The following is an 18,400-nucleotide window of genomic DNA, read 5'->3' as shown; positions in this document are numbered from 1 at the left end:
TATAATTTATAGTCTTTAATCTCTCCTTTGAACAGAGTATAATTTATAATTTTTGACTCATTGGCATGACCAAATGTGATGTTCACCAGGTTTCAGGCCCTTAAGAAATTCATTGATTAATTCCTATTTAGTTTCTGTGATTGGTTATACATAGCTTTAAAAAAATATCCTGTTATAACCTTAGATTTTTAGGACACAAACATATGTATGACAATATATATAAAAATAGACCATCATATGGTACTTATGTATGTATCTTTGCTGGCTGAATGCTATGCAAAGTAAGTTAAGTTTGTAAAGTCCTATAGGGCAGAAACCAACTTCAAGGTGTTCATTATCGTTAACAGTTACTTCTTGTACATAATGGAACGAGTGAAGAGTTTGACCTTATAATAATTTTTTGGATTTCAGTTTTAACTGTTTTTTTGGGTTTTTAAAAAATAAATTTATTTATTTATTTATTTTTGGCTGCGTTGGGTCTTCGCTGCTGCGCACGGGCTTTCTCTAGTTGCAGCGAGCGGGGGCTACTCTTCGTTGCAATGCACAGGCTTCTCACTGCGGTGGCTTCTCTTGTTGCGGAGCACGGGCTCTAGGCCCGCGGGCTTCAGTAGTTGTGGCATGCGGGCTTAGTTGCTCCGCGGCATGTGGGATCTTCCTGCACCAGGGCTCAAACCCGTGTCGCCTGCATTGGCAGGCAGATTCTTAACCACTGTGTCACCAGGGAAGTCCCTTTAACTGTTTTAAAAAGAGAACCAAATGATCACAAAAGCTTGTTTCATCTCTGAAATACTCTAGTTGTAACAAGTGACTCTCTAATACCTTCTTCTGATTGAGTTCTATTGAGCCACATCATATTTCTACTTTCTTCCCAATTAGAACCGGTATCACCTACTAGGTGATCAAACTGGGACTTTGAGTTCTGTGATTAATTTAGTAAACACTCATTATTTATTTTGAATTTTGATATAAATCAGTTTCAATATAGCAATAGTTAATTGCCAAAGTCTTAGGAGGGAAAGTCTTGTATATTAACCCCATTTTTAAAAAGAGCAGCCTGAAATAATGTGAAACAGTGGTGGCACGTGTCTAAATAGCAGTATTCTTGCTAAATTGCCAACTACAGTGACTTCTGGCACCAACTACCTGGAGTTGGACTAAACTTCACAGGTTAAGGGCACAATTCTCCATCATACTGCCCTCATTTTAGATAGCAGCCACAAGTTCAGGGGTTCCCAGGGCCTCCTGCACTTCTGACTACCTTGCTACTAATTTAAGGGTTCTTATGATTCCCTTCAGGTTTGATAATTCACTGGAAAGACTCACAGAACTCAGGAAAGCACTATATCTAGGATTAGAGTGTTAAGATAGCAAACTGAAATTTGAAAGTCATCTGAACCAGCAAAAGGAAGAGATGCAGAGGGTGAGGTCTGGGAGGGTCCCAGATGTGAAGCTTCCATTGTCCTCTCCCTGTGGAGTCAGGACACATCAACTTCCCGACACATCATGTATGACGACACCTGTGGAACATTAGCAACCAAGAGAGCTCACCCAAGGTTCGGTATCCAGAGTTTTATTACATAGACATGGACTGAATCTTTGGCCATGTGGTTGAAGTCAGTCTCCAGCTCCCCTCTCCCTAGGTTAGGCTGGTATAGGTGGCTCAAAGCCCTACCCTTCTATTCACAGGGTTGGTCTTTCTGGCATGGCCAGCCACCATCCTGAGTCACATCATTAGCATAAGCTCTCAGAGCCCACCATGAATAACAAAGATTCTCCTATTGCTTGGGAAATTCCAAGATTTAGAGACTGTCTCCTGGGAACTGTCTCCCTGTCTCCCTGGGATAAAGGCCAGCCAAATTCTTTATTACATAGGACCTGACAAAGGCAGAACTGCAGGACAAATTTCTTCCATTTTTCTCTCAAGAGAAATTGGGCTGCTCTTAGATAAGAATGTGATATCGATGTGATCTTTGTTTTTATGGCCTGTTTTTTCCCAACAGTGATGACCCGTTTCTCCATTTTGAAATACTTAGTGGCCTCCTGAAGCTAACCGGACATATTCTTCCTCCTTATCTTTAGAAGAAACAAAAAAGATTATGATTTCAGTTATTCATACAGTCCTCATTTTTTTTTCCAGTCTCTTATTTGCAAACCCTAATTCTTTTCTATGTACTCTCTCCACTTAGTAATAACCTCTTTTTTCAAGTTATTTCCTTAATCCTCCTCCTTCCTAAAAGAATATGGGGGTGGTAATTTGCATGCAAATTTATTATGCTTAATCTTCCCTTCTTTTTTTGTCTGCACAGTTCTGAGTGTTGGATTGCATCACAGTGAAAAAGAATCTAATGTTTATTATGCTTGATGGTTAACTGACAAATTTAGACACTGTATTTTAATAAGTTATTGTGCTACCCCAGCTAAATTATTGTTCATTAATCCTCTGTCTCTAAGAAAGTGTTTTCTGTTTAAATGGATCTCTATTAGAAGAAAGTTGAGCGTTTGGGAACTGAAGGCCTGACTGTTAGCCTTACTTTGTCTGTTAAGGTGTCAGGTAAGGTTACAGAGAGTAATTGAATGGATACCTTAGCAGAGTTACATGGGGAGCTGGCCTAGCTACACCTACTTAAGGCCAGTTTATGAGACAGCTAAATGCAAATCAGTGTGGGTGACATCACGAAACTTCTAGCACCTAGAGTCTGTGCTGTTGTTTCTCTGAAGAGCCTCTTCTACCTTATCTGTCAGCCCAAGGTAGATTCCAATATTCTGTTCACTTTCATCTTGATCATTTCCTTCTATTTTAAGATTCCCAGATGTACTTACTAACCTATAATGGAATATAATCTGCAAAAATGCTGAATCATTACGCTGTACACCTGAAACTAACGCAGTATTGTAAACCAACTACAATAAATGAAAAAGACTTCCAGATGTCCAATACCTGTGGTTCCAAAACATTTGATATTTCAGTTAGTATTTAAAGGCATTTTAAATCTGTAACTCACATTTCTAAACCCCTGGAATATATCCTTATTCCTTTTTTGGTTATTTTTTGTACAGTAGTAAAATTTCTAGCCTAGATGTGGCACTATAACATTCTGTTTAAATTTCTATGTCTTAACATAACTTATTTTAATGAAATTGTAAATTAAAAAAAATTTTTTGACAGGGAAAATACAGGTACATTTAAAGGGCTCTCAGTTACAGTGGTGATGGATTCAGATTTTTTCACATACTTTTCCTGATTTGCTCCTTACGACCAAGGGATGGCCTGGCTTTAGGTGTATTCTTTCATGCGTATTAGAAAGAAACTGACTAGTGCAGGTAGAGGTTAAGCTAAGGCCTTACGAACAGAGAACTTTCAAGTTCAAACACCAGAACTATCCATAGACTAAATACTTTTCTCCGTGTTCTCTCAGGTTTCCTCTTGATCATTTTGTATTATAATAGTGCTTTGTTTCCTCATTAGGTGATACTGAAGCAGCTTATAATAATCTGCAGCATTGCCTAGAACACAGTCCTTCCTATGCAGATGCCCATCTCCTGATGGCTCAGGTTTATTTGTCTCAGGAAAAATTCAAATTGTGTTCTCAGTCTCTTGAACTTTGTCTGAGCTATAATTTTAAGGTAAGTGTTCCAGACTCAAGTGGATGAGACATATCGCCCTCCTTGAACCTTTAGCAAATGTTTACATATTCAACTATTTTGTTTTTTAGCCTGTAATATTTTGCTAATAAATGCGTTTTTAATGGAAAATATTTTGAACTCATTAGCAGTAGGAGAAAAAAATGGAGGCAACTGTGGTGTAGTTAAACAACTATATGGACTTGGCAACAAAAGACCTGGAGATAGTGTCTGGTCTTTTCACCTGTTTCTCTCTGAAGCTCAGTTTTCTTTTCTAGAAAACTTATATAATAATACCCTACAATTATAGTGAACATTAAATGCAATGTGAATATGTAGAGATAATTGTAGACTGTAGAGCATTGTGCCAAATATTTTTATGTATAAGGATTTTATTTTATTGCCTGTTTCTTTCTTGGACCTTGGTTTTTAATAACTTCTTTTTAGATACATCATCAGAGAACAGCTAGTCATTTTGAAAGTTGGTATGTGGTTTGAGGATATAAACACACTAGATTCCTATCCAAGATATTCAGTGTGAACATCTCATATTCCTGAGCATTACGGAAAATCCTAGGTTCAGGGGCTTCCTGAGCGACCTGGAGTCAAGGAGGAGCCTCTCAGACTTTTGCTTTGGTTGGCAGTGTCTTGAGCCCTTCGATGTGAGAACCCTTTAGTGCACTGGAGACTTCAAGCTCCAGGCAAGGTTTGCAGAAGATAATGCCTGCTTCTTAGGACGGTAGTTCTCAAGACTGGTGGTGCATTGTGCCAGTGCCTCACCCAGTGAATCAGAATCTCTGAGAGAAGAGCGTAAGCATGATTGTTTACACGAGGCCCACAGGTAAACACGATGCCTAGCTACGGCTCAGAACCCAGCATTAGGAGGACTGTAGCCATCCTGGAGGTTAGATGGCTGCCACATCCTCTCATTCTGGACCATCCTCTTCCCTTTGACTCCTTCCTCGTCTTTTGTCATTCTCTTTATTTTTTCTGTATATGCTGTTGATAGCCAAAATAAAGACAGGAGATTCATTACTACACGTTTCGGAGTAGTATCAAAGGGTAAAACCAATGTTTGATTAACGTGTCCTGAAATTTTTAATCTTAAATTATTCATGTATTTATTTATTTATTTACTTTTGGCTACGTTGGGTCTTTGTTGCTGCGTGCGGGCTTTCTCTAGTTGCAGCAAGGGGGCTACTCTTCGTTGCCGTGCGCGGGCTTCTCATTGTGGTGGCTCCTCTTGTTGCGGAGCACGTGCTCTAGGCACGCGGCCTTGTGGCTCGCGGGCTCTAGAGGGCAGGCTCAGTAGTTGTGGCGCACGGGCTCAGTTGCTCTGCGGCATGTGGGATCTTCCTGGACCAGGGCTCGAACCCGTGTCCCCTGCATTGGCAGGTGGATTCTTAACCACTGTGCCACCAGGGAAGCCCTGAAATTTTTAATCTTAAAATTAGAAAATAAAGAAAAGACAAGAAACTGTGTAGAAATCTGATAAATTTATTTCAGTACGAGAAGTCTGAGGTAAAGAAATTCATTTCCTGAAAACTAAAATAATTTCTTAGAATATATTTGCTAGCCTTATAAACTTTGTGTGCAATTTCTTTCCTCTCATGGTAGAAGCATTTAACTTGTTTGTTAACCAGCGGAACACTAGGTAGTGTCAAGTTACCTGAATTCTGATTTAATATAATAAATGATCAGAACATGAGTAAGAGGACAGAAATAGACCTCATGCATACAATCACAGGGTAGACTGTCCTCAAAGATCCTATTACTATAACATTTGATAGATTGTAAACTATGTGTTGATGTTGTAAACACTCCAAGGAAGTATTTCTGAATATTATTTTTTCAGGTGAGAGAATATCCTTTATATCATTTGATAAAAGCTCAGTCACAAAAGAAAATGGGAGAAATAGCAGAAGCAATTAAAACCCTGCATATGGCAATGAGTTTACCAGGAATGAGGAGAACTGGAACTTCCGCAAAGTCAAAATACAGAAAAACTGAAGTTGATGCAAGCCATCGTTTATCAGTCTTTCTTGAGTTGGTAGAGGTTCACCGCTTAAATGGAGAACAGGTAGGTCAAGTGTAATTCAATGGCTCAGATCTGAACTTTGTTATTCAAGTATATAGAGTCATAGGAAATGAAAAAGCTAAAATTCACTTGACCAAGTGGTAAAGTTTAGAAAATTTATTCTCATCACTTGGCACCAGATCATGTTACTTTCTATAGCCCCTGAAGTTAGACATAGTTTGTACTGGGATGACTTTATGTACCAGTGTACTTACATTGGCTACCATGAGATGTAATACTAGATATACACTGTATGTGTAATATAAGTAATAGTATGATGTAATGTGATGTACTGTAGTATGTATTAATATAATGTGTATAATAATATAATGTGTGATTACTTTGGCTATCATGAAATGTAATAATATAATATAGTTATAATTCTGTGAATTCCTAAAAGGGCTCTCACACACACACACACACACACACACACACACACACACAGATGTACTACTGGAATAAAATCAAAGTACCAATCTGAAATTCTAATAGTTGAGAAAATAAAAGAACCACTGAAATAATACAGCTTTGGTAAACTACTAGGACAATCATAAAATCAAATACTTAAAAAAATACAGATAGATCATAAAATCAAATACTTAAAGAATAATATAGATAGGTAGATGGATAGATAGGTAGAAAGAAGGCAAACAAAAATGTAATTCTGAGAAAAGAATTAGAACCTTGTAGAAAATGAGAACTTTACATCATTTATATATATTTTTCAAGTTGCAGCTGTTGCTAATCAGTTATTTCATATTTCATATTTTAGTGGAAATTAAGAAGGCTGTGTCCAGATACTTGCTGAACCTCAAAGAATTTCCAGTTCACTAATAAATTAATGTAAAATGCACTTAAGAAGAAGAACCAATTCTACTATAGATAGTTGATTCTGAAATGCACTATTCTTTTCACATTTTAACGTTTCTTAAATCAGAATGTTTTAAAATCTCTAAAGTTGAGATGAATTAAAATCAATGACATTTTAGATTCATTGAGGTACAGATTTGGAAATTAGGAAATATATTCACCTGGGGTATAACAAAAATGACGTCCTAGTGTAGGGAATAACGTAATCTGCTATGTAATGTAGAGCCACCGGGTACAGAGGGTGACTGTGGACTGGATCCCATTGAAGATGCAGTAATGAACATGGCTAAGAATTTAGGCTTTGGAGTCAGGCTGGTTCTATCATTTGTTAACTTCTTAACTGTCTAAATCTCATTTTACTTACTGCAAAGTGGGGGGTAATTATAGTAACTACCTTAGGATTTTTGTGAGAATTAAATGGGTTAATATTTACAATGCTGGGTGCAAAGTAAATGTTTATTAAATTATAGTAGCAACAAGTCTTATGTAGCAACTGCTGTTGTCCGAGTTATGAGAACACTTTTCAGCTAACAAATATTTATAATGTCATCTTAATTTGGTCTCTGAGTTTAGTTTTAAATTTTTGTATTTTTCAAAAAATCTATCATTATTTCACAAATAACATAACTGTACTAGCATTTATTGTTCATTCTGTATTAGTAGAAAACCTTAGTTTGTAGTGTAATTTGTTGAAATTTTGAATGTTACTTTAATTTCACCTTTACAGCATGAGGCGGCCAAAGTTTTACAAGATGCCATCCATGAATTTTCCGGGACATCTGAAGAGTTGCGTGTCACTATTGCTAACGCAGACCTAGCTCTGGCCCAGGGAGATGTGGAGCGGGCTTTAAGCATGCTTCAGAATGTTACATCTGAGCAGCCTTATTTCATAGAGACCAAAGAAAAAATGGCAGATATATATCTGAAGCACAGAAAAGAGAAGATGTTATATATCACTTGTTACAGGTAAATGGTTCTTTCAACCCATTATATTTTGACAACATTTATCTCCTAAAATTAATCCCCAAATTTCTTTCTTTTAACTGCTTTTCAGATACTTTATAGATCCCTTCCTTAATGTGTTCTTGCTTCCTTCTACTACCACCAAACACAGTCACTCTAACCAAGTTACTCACTCTCCCTAAAATGTAAATCATGGTAATTATGATTTATTTCAACCTGTGGCTTACTTTAGTTTCTCAGCTCTCCTCTCTCATCAGATGTTATTTTTGGACTTTGAAAGAGCTACAATTACATGTATTCTAATAGCTTAAAAGCATTATGTAATGTAACAATTTAGGGGCTATATAGTCACATTTAACACTCAGTATCATAGTTATAGCAGAAGAAAATTATCGCTTAGTATATACCACACTAAGGCATGGATTACAGAAATGGCAGGGGTTTAAAAAGTGTCATACACTGATGCCCTTAGGAGTTACTGGGATACACGAAACACACACACACATGAGACATGGGTGCACACATGCACACACAGGTTGCTCTTACACTTCTCCCCAAACAAAAAGATAAAGATACAAGCACACACTCCATGTGAGAGAAAATTAATGTTTTTATCCTTGAGAATAGTAAAATGCTGATGAATTAAGTCATATTGGTTCATCTATATTTTGTAAATATCAAAGCCCAGAAAGCTGCTCAGATTCTTTGTAGGTACTGAGTGATTCAAAGAAACTGAGCAACGCCCCCTGTATAGATGGATGGACTGGAGTTTCCTAGATATATTTTCTATGATGTTTCTAAAATATCAGCACTATCATCTCTAATGATATGACAATTTTTTTTTCACTCTTCACACTTTTTATTTTATTATTATTTTTTAACATCTTTATTGGAGTATAATTGCTTTACATTGCTGTGTTAGTTTCTGCTGTATAACAAAGTGAATCAGCTATACATATACTTATATCCCCATATCACCCCCCTCTTGCGTCCCCCTCCCTCCCACCCTCCCTATCCCACCCCTCTAGGTGGTCACAAAGCACCGAGCTGATCTCCCTGTGCTATGCGGCTGCTTCCCACTAGCTAGCTATTTTACATTTGGTAGAGTATATATGTATGACAGTATTTTAAAATAGGGTTGATGTGTTTGGATGCACTATAGTATAGTAGCTAAAAGCATAGGTTTTTTTTTTCAAGTAGATCTGACACATTAGCTATAGTAAACTCAGCATTATCTATATAATTGTAATTTCTTTTCTGAGTTTTTGGACCAATTAAGTGAGATATTATACATTAAAGACTTAGCATCACATCATTTGAGCAACCTTGGTATTTTGACCTTTAGCAGTTTACATTTTGCAGGTAAAAAATAAGCAGCAAATGTTGAAGTAGAATATTTTATATATTTTTTTTTTTTTAATTTTTATTTATTTATATTTATCTTTGGCTGTGTTGGGTCTTCGTTTCTGTGCGAGGGCTTTCTCTAGTTGCGGCAAGCGGGGGCCACTCTTCATCGCAGTGCGCAGGCCTCTCACAGTCGCGGCCTCTCTTGTTGCGGAGCACACGCTCCAGACGCGCAGGCTCAGTAATTGTGGCTCACAGGCCTAGTTGCTCCGCGGCATGTGGGATCTTCCCAGACCAGGGCTCGAACCTGTGTCCCCTGCGTTGGCAGGCAGATTCTCAACCGCTGCGCCACCAGGGAAGCCCTATATTTTTTAAGGTAACTCGTTGTATATGACTTATGCCATGAGTATCAGAGCTCAAGATGCATAGGAGGATGATAAGTGTTTGTCGTATTTTGGAACTTCATTCCCACATCATATATTTCTGGATAATGAGAGCTTATATGTTTACTATCTCTCTGTATACTTTTACCTGCATTTCAGGAAATAGAAAAATTTAATGAAAAAAATTGTTGACTTAGCATAAACAATCTGAGTGTGGGTATGGCTGGGGTTTTTAAACAATATTACACTGCTGGATATGAAGAAGGCACTCTGAAGGCTATTAGTTCATTGAAAAAATAAGCTTATCTTTTATTTAATTAGTTTAGAAGAAGAAATTTGTATTCAATATACTAAGTAGAGTTCGTCTGATTTCCAGAGAAATTGCCGAAAGGATGCCCAGCCCTCGTTCTTTTATTCTCCTTGGTGATGCATACATGAATATTCAAGAGGTAAAGTTTCTGATACTACTGAACTTAGATTTAAGAACAAAACAAAAAACAAAAATTCTTCTTTGTGATTAGTGTAACATTCTATTGAAAGGAATTTGGGTTTTTTTCTTCCAGTTTTATTGAGATACAGTTGACATGCAGCACTGTGTAAGTTTAAGGTATAGCATAACTATAGTTTTTGATTTAACTTAAATACATCATGCAATGATTATCACAGTAAGTTCAGTGAATATCCATCATCTTATATAGCTCAAAATTAAAGAAATAGAAAAAAATATTTTTCCCTTGTAATGAGAACTCTCAGGATTTACTTTCAGCAGCTTTCACGTATAACGTACGGCAGTGTTAATTTTCATGTTGTACATTACAGCCCTAATACTTACTTATCTTGTAACTGGAAGCTTGTACCTTTTAACCACCTTCATCCAAATCCCCTCCCCTCATTTTAATAACGTTTACTTAATAGTCAAATATCCAGTCATCACAATAAAAAGGGAGACAACCATTACAATTAAAAAGTTACAGTTATTTTTCAAATTGAGATCCAGTTATTCAGCACTATCATTTGAAATAGAGATGATACCAGAAGTAAGGTGAGTCACCTTTAAACAAAAGGATGGAAAGAGCCACTGGCTAAGGTGGTGTTTTCTTCAAAGGGAAGCAATCCTCTGACCTCTGGTTCTGGCTTTTATAATGACTGCCAGATGAAAAGCTGTCAAGAAGCTGTCTCTTAGTTCTCATATGACTATTTATGAGGACATGGACCTAAGTAACATGGGTGGGATCATACTAGTGAGTTACACCTGCACTAGTGATTATCACCTCTCTGAAAGTGTTACGGTTTCTGGACTTAGTATGTGCTTTATCAGTAAGTATTCCAAATGTAGGCCTTAATTATAGAAGTGTTGCCATTTAACGGGAGCCAGCTAAGCTGTTAGTTTATTGCTTCCTTTTTTATCTGCCAACATTAGCCTGACGAAGCCATAGTAGCATATGAGCAAGCGTTAAATCAGAACCCAAAGGACGGAGCACTGGCAAGCAAAATTGGGAAAGCGCTTGTCAAAGCTCACAGCTACTCAGAGGTAAGTACTTCATCTTTTGAAATGTGTCTGTTTTTTTTTTAAAGCACTTTTCTTTTTTATAGCTACTTTATTTATTTATTTTATTTTATTTTTGGCTGTGTTGGGTCTTCGGTTCATGCGAGGGCTTTCTCTAGTTGAGGCAAGTGGGGGCCACTCTTCATCGCGGTGCGGGGACCGCTCTTCATCGCGGTGCGCGGGCCTTTCACTATCGCGGCCCCTCCCGTTGCGGGGCACAGGCTCCAGACGCGCAGGCTCAGTAGTTGTGGCTCACGGGCCCAGCTGCTCCGTGGCATGTGGGATCTTCCCAGACCAGGGCTCGAACCCGTGTCCCCTGCATTAACAGGCAGATTCTCAACCACTGCGCCACCAGGGAAGCCCGAAATGTGTCTGTTTTAACAAATCTGCAAACCCTGCTCTGTGAAAGATCTTCAGCAAGCACTGTCTGTATCTTAACGGTTGGAAACTCCAAATTTGTCTTTACAAACTGGAATTTGTGTTAAAAGACTTTCTCAGTGTCTCAGATTCTTCCCTGCTGCATTTTGCCAAAGACGTTTTGGACCCTAAAGTTCACTTCGGGTTTCACCTTACAGCAAAATTCTGCCATGAAATAAATCATGATAAACTTAACTGTTGTTACGTCTCTTGTATCATATGACAAAGCATGATAGATGTCCTTTCTGTTGAACCAGTTTTGGTAAGCCATGTGCTTTGAGGGTTTTTTTTGTTTTTTTTGTTTTTCATTTTTGTTCATTTTGTAGTAAGGATAGTAGATTTTCCTTTAGTTATATTCTTGCCCTATTCCTGGTAACTGTTGAACGTATATCCAACAGCTAGCAAAGTATTTGCATTCACTAACTTTTGGAATAAAACTGGAAAAAATTTTAACAAAGTACTTTGCTTTAGTTACTTGTAAGAAATGCTAGTTGTCTTGTGTAATATGGGATTCTGTAAGAAAAATGGCACACTTAATCAATAGTGCAAGTCCATGCATAAGCTGCTTTTAGGTTACTTCCAGTTGCTTTAAGTCGTAATGTGTGCAGGATCTATGCTTGAATGCCATTCTCATTGCCTTTTTTTTCCCTAACTGAAATGGATTTTGTTTAGGCAATCACTTACTATGAAGCTGCTCTGAAAAATGGACAACAAAATTATCTTTTCTATGACTTGGCTGAGCTCTTATTAAAATTGAAATGGTATGACAAAGCAGAAAAAGTTCTTCAACATGCACTAGCTCATGAACCTGGTATGAAAATCTTTCTTATTTGAAAAAGTATACCTAATATATCTGATTCTTTTTATTTTTATGTTAGTATTTGTATTTTTAGTGTATGTGAGGTTGGTTCTTTCATTTGTCAGAATGTCACTCTACTAAAATATTTTAAAAATCTTAAAACAGATTTGTGAAACAGTTTGTGTTATAGAAAACTACTTTCCAAAGTGAGATAAAGGAAGTTTCCTGTAGTTTTTTTTTTTATTTAATTTTTATTTTGTATTAGAGTATAGTTGATTTACAATGTTATATTAGTTTCAGGTGTACAGCAAAGTGATTCAGTTATACATATATATATGTATACATTCTTTTCCCATATGGGTTATTACAGATTACTGAGTGGTGTTCCCTGTGCTATACAATAGGTCCTTGTTGATTATCTATTTTATATATAGTAGTGTGTATTTGTCGATCCCAAACTCCTAATTTATCCCTCCCTCCCACCTTTCCCCTTTCATAACCATAAGTTTGTTTTCAGACTGTGAGTCTGTTTCTGTTTTGTAAATAAGTCATTTGTATCATTTTTTTAGATTCCATATGTAAGTAATATTATGATATTTGTCTTTCTCTGATTTACTTCACTTTATATGATAATCTCTAGGTCCATCCATGTTGCTGCAAATGGCATTATTTCATTCTTTTTAATGGCTGAGTAATCTTCCATTGTACATACGTACCACATCTTCTTTATCCACTCCTCTGTCGATGAACACTTAGGCTGCTTCCATGTCCTGGCTATTGTAAATAGTGCTGCAGTGAACGTTGGGGTACATGTATCTTTTTGAATTATGGTTTCCTCTGGATATATGCCCAGGAGTGGGATTGCTGGATCATATGGTAGCTCTATTTTTACTTTTTTAAGGGACCTCTATACTGTTCTCCATAGTGGCTGTACCAATTCACGTTACCACCAGCAATGTAGGAGGGTTCCCTTTTCTCCATGTCCTCTCCAGCATTTATTGTTTGTAGATTTTTTAATGATGGCCCTTCTGACGAGTGTGAGGTGATACCTCATTGTAGTTTTGATTTGCATTTCTCTCATTATTAGCGATGTTGAGCATCTTTTTTCATGTGCTTTTTTGGCCATCTGTATGTCTTCTTTGGAGAAATGTCTGTTTAGATCTTCTGCCCATTTTTTGATTGGGTTGTTTATGTTTTTGATATTGAGGTTCATCAGCTGTTTGTATATTTTGGTGATGAATCCCTTGTCAGTCACTTCATTTGCAAATATTTTCTCGCATTCTGAAGTGGGTTGTCTTTTCATTTTGTTTATGGTTTCCTTTGCTTTGCAAAAGCTTTTAAGTTTAATTAGGTCCCATTTGTTTATTTTTGTTTTTATTTTCATTACTCTATGAGGTGGATTGAAAAAATCCAGCAATGGATGTTGCTGCAATTTATGTCATAGAGTGTTCTGCCTATGTTTTCCTCTAAGAGTTTTATAGTATCCAGTCTTAGGTTTAGGTCTTTAATCCATTTTGAGTTTGTTTTTGTGTATGGTGTTAGAGAATGTTCTAATTTCATTCTTTTTCATGTAGCTGTCTAGTTTTCCCAGCACCACTTGTTGAAGAGACTGTCTTTTCTCCATTGTATATCCTTGCCTCCTTTATCATAGATTAATTGACCAGGGGTGTGTGGGTTTGTTTCTGGGCTTTCTATCCTGTTCCATTGATCTATATTTCTGTTTTTGTGCCACTACCATAGTGTTTTGGTTACTGTAGCTTTGTTGGAAGTTTCCTATAAATTGTAACTACAACTGGTGTTTAAACAAGTAAACATTTTTATAATCCTTTTTAAAAGTTGTTTTTTTAAAAAAATTCAGCATTATTAAAGAGTATAATGTACAAGTCTCCAGTTTCTCCTGTGCATTCTACTTGCCCTGTTCTCAGACCTCCCTAGAGGTAACCATTTTTGTGTTTTAGTGTATATTTTATACATATTTATGTAACTGTCTAAGTGTAATATGCATATTGTTCTTTTCAAAATGCATCATTCTTCCTATTCAGCAATTTTTTTCACATACAGTATGTTGCAGATATAGTTTGATGTCAGTACACCCATATTATTCTATCTAATGGACTCAACAATAGTTTATAACTCTGTAAGCTATTTAACTTTTCCCCAATTAGTTTGTCTTCCAGTCTTTTGATGTTATAAACCATGTTAAAATGAATATCCTTGTATCTCATTCTTTGGTATACACTTGCTTATATTTCTTAAGAGCAAGATGTTACGTTAAAGGGTATGTGCACTTAAAATGTAATTGGATACTATCAAATTGCCTTCTGACAAGTTCATACAAATTTACTTTTTAAAGATCTGTACTTTTTAATAAAATCTAGTGCTTGTTCATTGCAAAAATTTGAAGATTACAGAAGTGAATGAAAGTTGTGTCCCTCTCCCACTCTCCAGAGAAAACCACATCCTGATCAATCTCCCTGCCCCTATCTCTCACACACTGTTACATAACACTTTTTTCTACCAAAAGGGAGTCATATTATACCTGTAGGTCTGCAGTATGCATTTTTCATTTAATAGCCTCTCTTCATTTTGGCAAATATAGCGCTTTTAAATTTTTTAACATAGATAGTGTATTTTACTGTATGTCAATATCATAATTTATTTGATGAGTCCCCTATCGATAGACATTTAGATAGAAGAAAACATTACTGAGATAGAATCCTTGTTTATATAGCACTATGTACTTCCTAGAATTGAATCTTGCTCCATTGTTTTTTCTTAAGGGTAAAAATGTCCCAACATTATGTAGTATTAATTATAGAGAAAACAAACTTTTAATTTACATTTCTTTAATGATTGGTAAGGTTAGGTATTATATCTATAGATTGTATTTTCACTAGGAACTTTTCATTCATATCCTTTGTCTTAATCCTTTACCTGTTATTCATTAATCTTTTACCTGTTATTCATGTTGCAGATATTTTCTCCCAGGCTGTCCTTTCTTTATCAAATTACTTTATCATTTCATTGGTCAAGTAGAATATTTAATTATCATATATAATACCTACCAGTCTTTTCTCTTTTTGACTTTTGAATTTCTTGTCATGCTCAGAAAAAGCTTCCCTTATCCTAACATTAAAAAAAGTTTTCTTGGGCTTCCCTGGTGGCGCAGTGGTTGAGAGTCTGCCTGCCAATGCAGCGGACACGGGTTCGAGCCCTGGTCTGGGAAGATCCCACATGCCGCGGAGCAACTAGGCCCGTGAGCCACAACTGCTGAGCCTGTGCGTCTGGAGCCTGTGCTCCGCAACAAGAGAGGCCGCGATAGTGAGAGGCCCGCGCACCGCGATGAAGAGTGGCCCCCGCTTGCCACAAGTAGAGAAAGCCCTCGCACAGAAACGAAGACCCAACACAGCCAAAAATAAATAAATAAATAAAATTTAAAAAAAAAAAAAAAAAAAAAAAAGTTTTCTTATATTTTTCTGGGGTTTTTGTAATTTTAATTTGTATAATGGAGAATTTTAATTTTTATAATGGAGCACTTTAATTCACATACAATTTTTACTATATAGTTTCCCAAATGGATAGCCAATTATATCTCAGTGTCATTTATTGAAATGCCACCTTTATCATATAATAAACTTTTTTATACATATCACTCTGATTCTGGCAATTTTTGTTTTGAGTTCCTTCCTTCTCCTCCCCTCCCCATTTTTATTTTTGCCAATACCATGTTTTCTGTGCTTTTAAAATATGTTTGGATACATAGATAAGGCAAGCCAACTCTAAATTTTCTAATGTCTAAAATGGTCTTTTAATTTAGCTTTGAAGTTGATGCTTAAATTCTCCTAATTTGAATGCATTTATTAATTCCATAAAAATACTTGCACGAGTCTTGTCAGACCTTGCTTGAAACACTACAGATGGCCTAAATGTGGATATGCATTTTTTAAAAGGTTGTAGAGGAGGAGAGATTCAAGTAGTATGTTTTACTTATATGGGCATAAGTATATTACATTTATGCAGTATAAATACTTTCATTTAATAATTTGCTGAGCACATCCAATGGTGTACTTAGATGCCTTCATGTGCATTTCATTATATGTTATTAATGCTCACATTAGTTTTTGAGGCAAATAAAATTATCTACATTTTAAAATTAGCATCTAATACTCAGTTTTCTTGAGTTATTCAGGTTCACCTAGCTGATATAGTAGCCCCAGGGTTCTAAGAAACATCTTAAACTTAGCATGTTTGAAAGTGAATTCCTTATCTGCCTCCCCCATCTGTTTATGTGCAGCCTTCTCTATCTCAATAACTTCATCCTTCTTTGTAGTTTTGAAGAACCAAAATCCTTGCCTTCACCCTTGTGCTTGTGCATAGGAAATCCTCTTGGTTCTGCCTTCTAGATACATTCAGAATTCTCCTGTGTCTCATTATTTCCACTGCTGTCACCCTGTCCTAGCTACATCGTCTCTTAGGTGGATTAAAGCAGTAGCCTACACTGGTCTCCCTGTTACCCAATCCTCAACCCTACAGCCGGACACAGTCTTTCCCAACCCAGCAGCACTATTGGACCTTTTAAACAACCAAAGCTCGATCACACCTGCTCAAGCTCCCCCTTGTCTCCCACTTTCTCTGAGTTAACCAGTCTTACAGTGGCTTACATGGCCTTCACACGTGCATGCTGTTGCTCCTCTGACCTCTCCTTCCAACCTGCTCTCACCATGGTCACGGCTTCCCTGTTCCTTGTACCACCTTAGAGCTTTTCTTACCTGTAAAATAGCAATAACAAAACCTGCTTCTCAGGTTGAGATTTTAAATAAATAATGATGTATGTACACCACTTCAAACAGAATATGGCTCAGGCCATGCTGTCGATAAATGGTAGAAGAAACATCTTTTTGTTAATTATCTAGGGTTCTTTTATTACTCTTAGATTACAAAATAATAATACCAAATATTTAAATAGCACTTGCCATGTACAAGACTTTAATTGCTTTGCATATATTAGCTTATTTAATAATTTACTAACTTTTAAAATTTTACAACAATCTTATGAGATAGGTACTATTATTTCCCCAATTTTACAGATGAAAGGGAGGCACGGAATGGATAATTACCTTGTTCAACTAGTACCTTGTTAACTAGAAAGTGATAAAGCCTAGATTTGAAACCAGACAGGTTGGCATCAAAGTCAGTGTTTATTATGTATATATGTATGTATATATATGTATACTTTATTAAGTTCTGTTATTTAAAAATAAATAGCAGTTATCTTCTTAATTGCATGTACCAACTACCCTATCTTGTTTTTAAATGACTTCAATAAACAGAAGTGCTTATACACTTAAGAATGGAAATTGAGGACTTTCCTAGTGGTGCAGTGGTTAAGAATCCACCTGCCAATGCCGGGTACACAGGTTCGATCCCTGGTCTGGGAAGATCCCACATTCTGAGGAGCAACTAAGCCCATGCGCCACAACTACTGAGCCTGTGTGCCCTAGAGCCCGTGTGTCGCAACTACTGAGCCCCACACACCGCAACTACTGAGGCCTGTGTGCTCTAGAGCCCACACACCTAGAGTCCGTGCTCCTCAACAAGAGAAGCCACCACAATGAGGAACCCATGCACTGCAACAAAGAGTAGCCCCTGCTCACCACAACTAGAGAAAGCCCATGCGCAGCAACAGAGACAGATAAACAAACAAATTAATTAATTAATTAAATCTTTTTTAAAAAAAAAGAATGGAATTTGAAACTCTTCTCTGTGTTGTTGTAGTGTTATCTCTTGTATGTCTAAGAAAATCCTCCAGTTCTTTAACTTTTCTTCCAGCCAGTTTTTATCCTAAATCTTTTTTTTTTTTCCAATTTGGCCATTCTTCAGTTAACTTACTGAACCTTTTTAAACTTTATTCAGTATTTTTCAGGATCAAGTATAAAAACTTGTAGAAAAATGTAAAGATTTATTTTAAATGAATTATTATTTTTTCCCATTATATTTTATTCTTTCATAGTAAATGAACTGTCAGCTCTCATGGAGGATGGACGTTCTCAAGTTCTTCTAGCAAAAGTTTATAGTAAAGTGGACAGACCTGGTGATGCAGTTACTTCATTACAACAGGTAAACAAATGCCTTTGTTTGTGAGGGGTTAAGGGTGGGTGATGGTCTCAGAAAGAAATATGCCACACGTAAAAGGAAGACAATCTTTTGGCCCAACTGTCATAGAAAATAAGTCAAATAGAAATAATGATTGAATGCCAGTGGATTGTACTGTTTAAATATATTGTTGCTAAATATTATAACAATTAGGAAACGTTGATATTTTTAATCCTGTTTTATAGCTGAGGGAGCTTGGTTTAATAACTTGTGTGAAGTCACATGAC

The 18,400-nt window shown here is 36.5% G+C and overlaps 1 protein-coding gene across 8 annotated transcripts in view; it reads left to right on the top strand.

The window, feature by feature from the left end:
• The window catches only part of TTC21B (tetratricopeptide repeat domain 21B), a 99,336-nt gene that overhangs the window by 25,602 nt on the left and 55,334 nt on the right, over positions 1 to 18,400 (top strand). For all 8 annotated transcript variants that reach the window (XR_005020576.1, XR_005020574.1, XR_005020578.1 and 5 more), the window contains 7 exons: positions 3,467 to 3,624; positions 5,477 to 5,701; positions 7,296 to 7,534; positions 9,635 to 9,707; positions 10,679 to 10,789; positions 11,894 to 12,032; positions 18,031 to 18,137. Coding sequence is in view for 3 of the 8 variants with exons in the window: in XM_036857623.1 (XP_036713518.1) it covers positions 3,467 to 3,624; positions 5,477 to 5,701; positions 7,296 to 7,534; positions 9,635 to 9,707; positions 10,679 to 10,789; positions 11,894 to 12,032; positions 18,031 to 18,137 (1,052 nt within the window). In the remaining 5 variants the exon portion in view is untranslated. The remainder of the gene's footprint in view (positions 1 to 3,466; positions 3,625 to 5,476; positions 5,702 to 7,295; positions 7,535 to 9,634; positions 9,708 to 10,678; positions 10,790 to 11,893; positions 12,033 to 18,030; positions 18,138 to 18,400) is intronic.

Source organism: Balaenoptera musculus, chromosome 7, assembly GCF_009873245.2.
Source record: "Balaenoptera musculus isolate JJ_BM4_2016_0621 chromosome 7, mBalMus1.pri.v3, whole genome shotgun sequence".
Lineage (NCBI taxonomy): Eukaryota > Metazoa > Chordata > Mammalia > Artiodactyla > Balaenopteridae > Balaenoptera > Balaenoptera musculus.
Note: the sequence above shows the minus strand (reverse complement) of the source record. Positions and strands in the feature narration are given on the sequence as shown.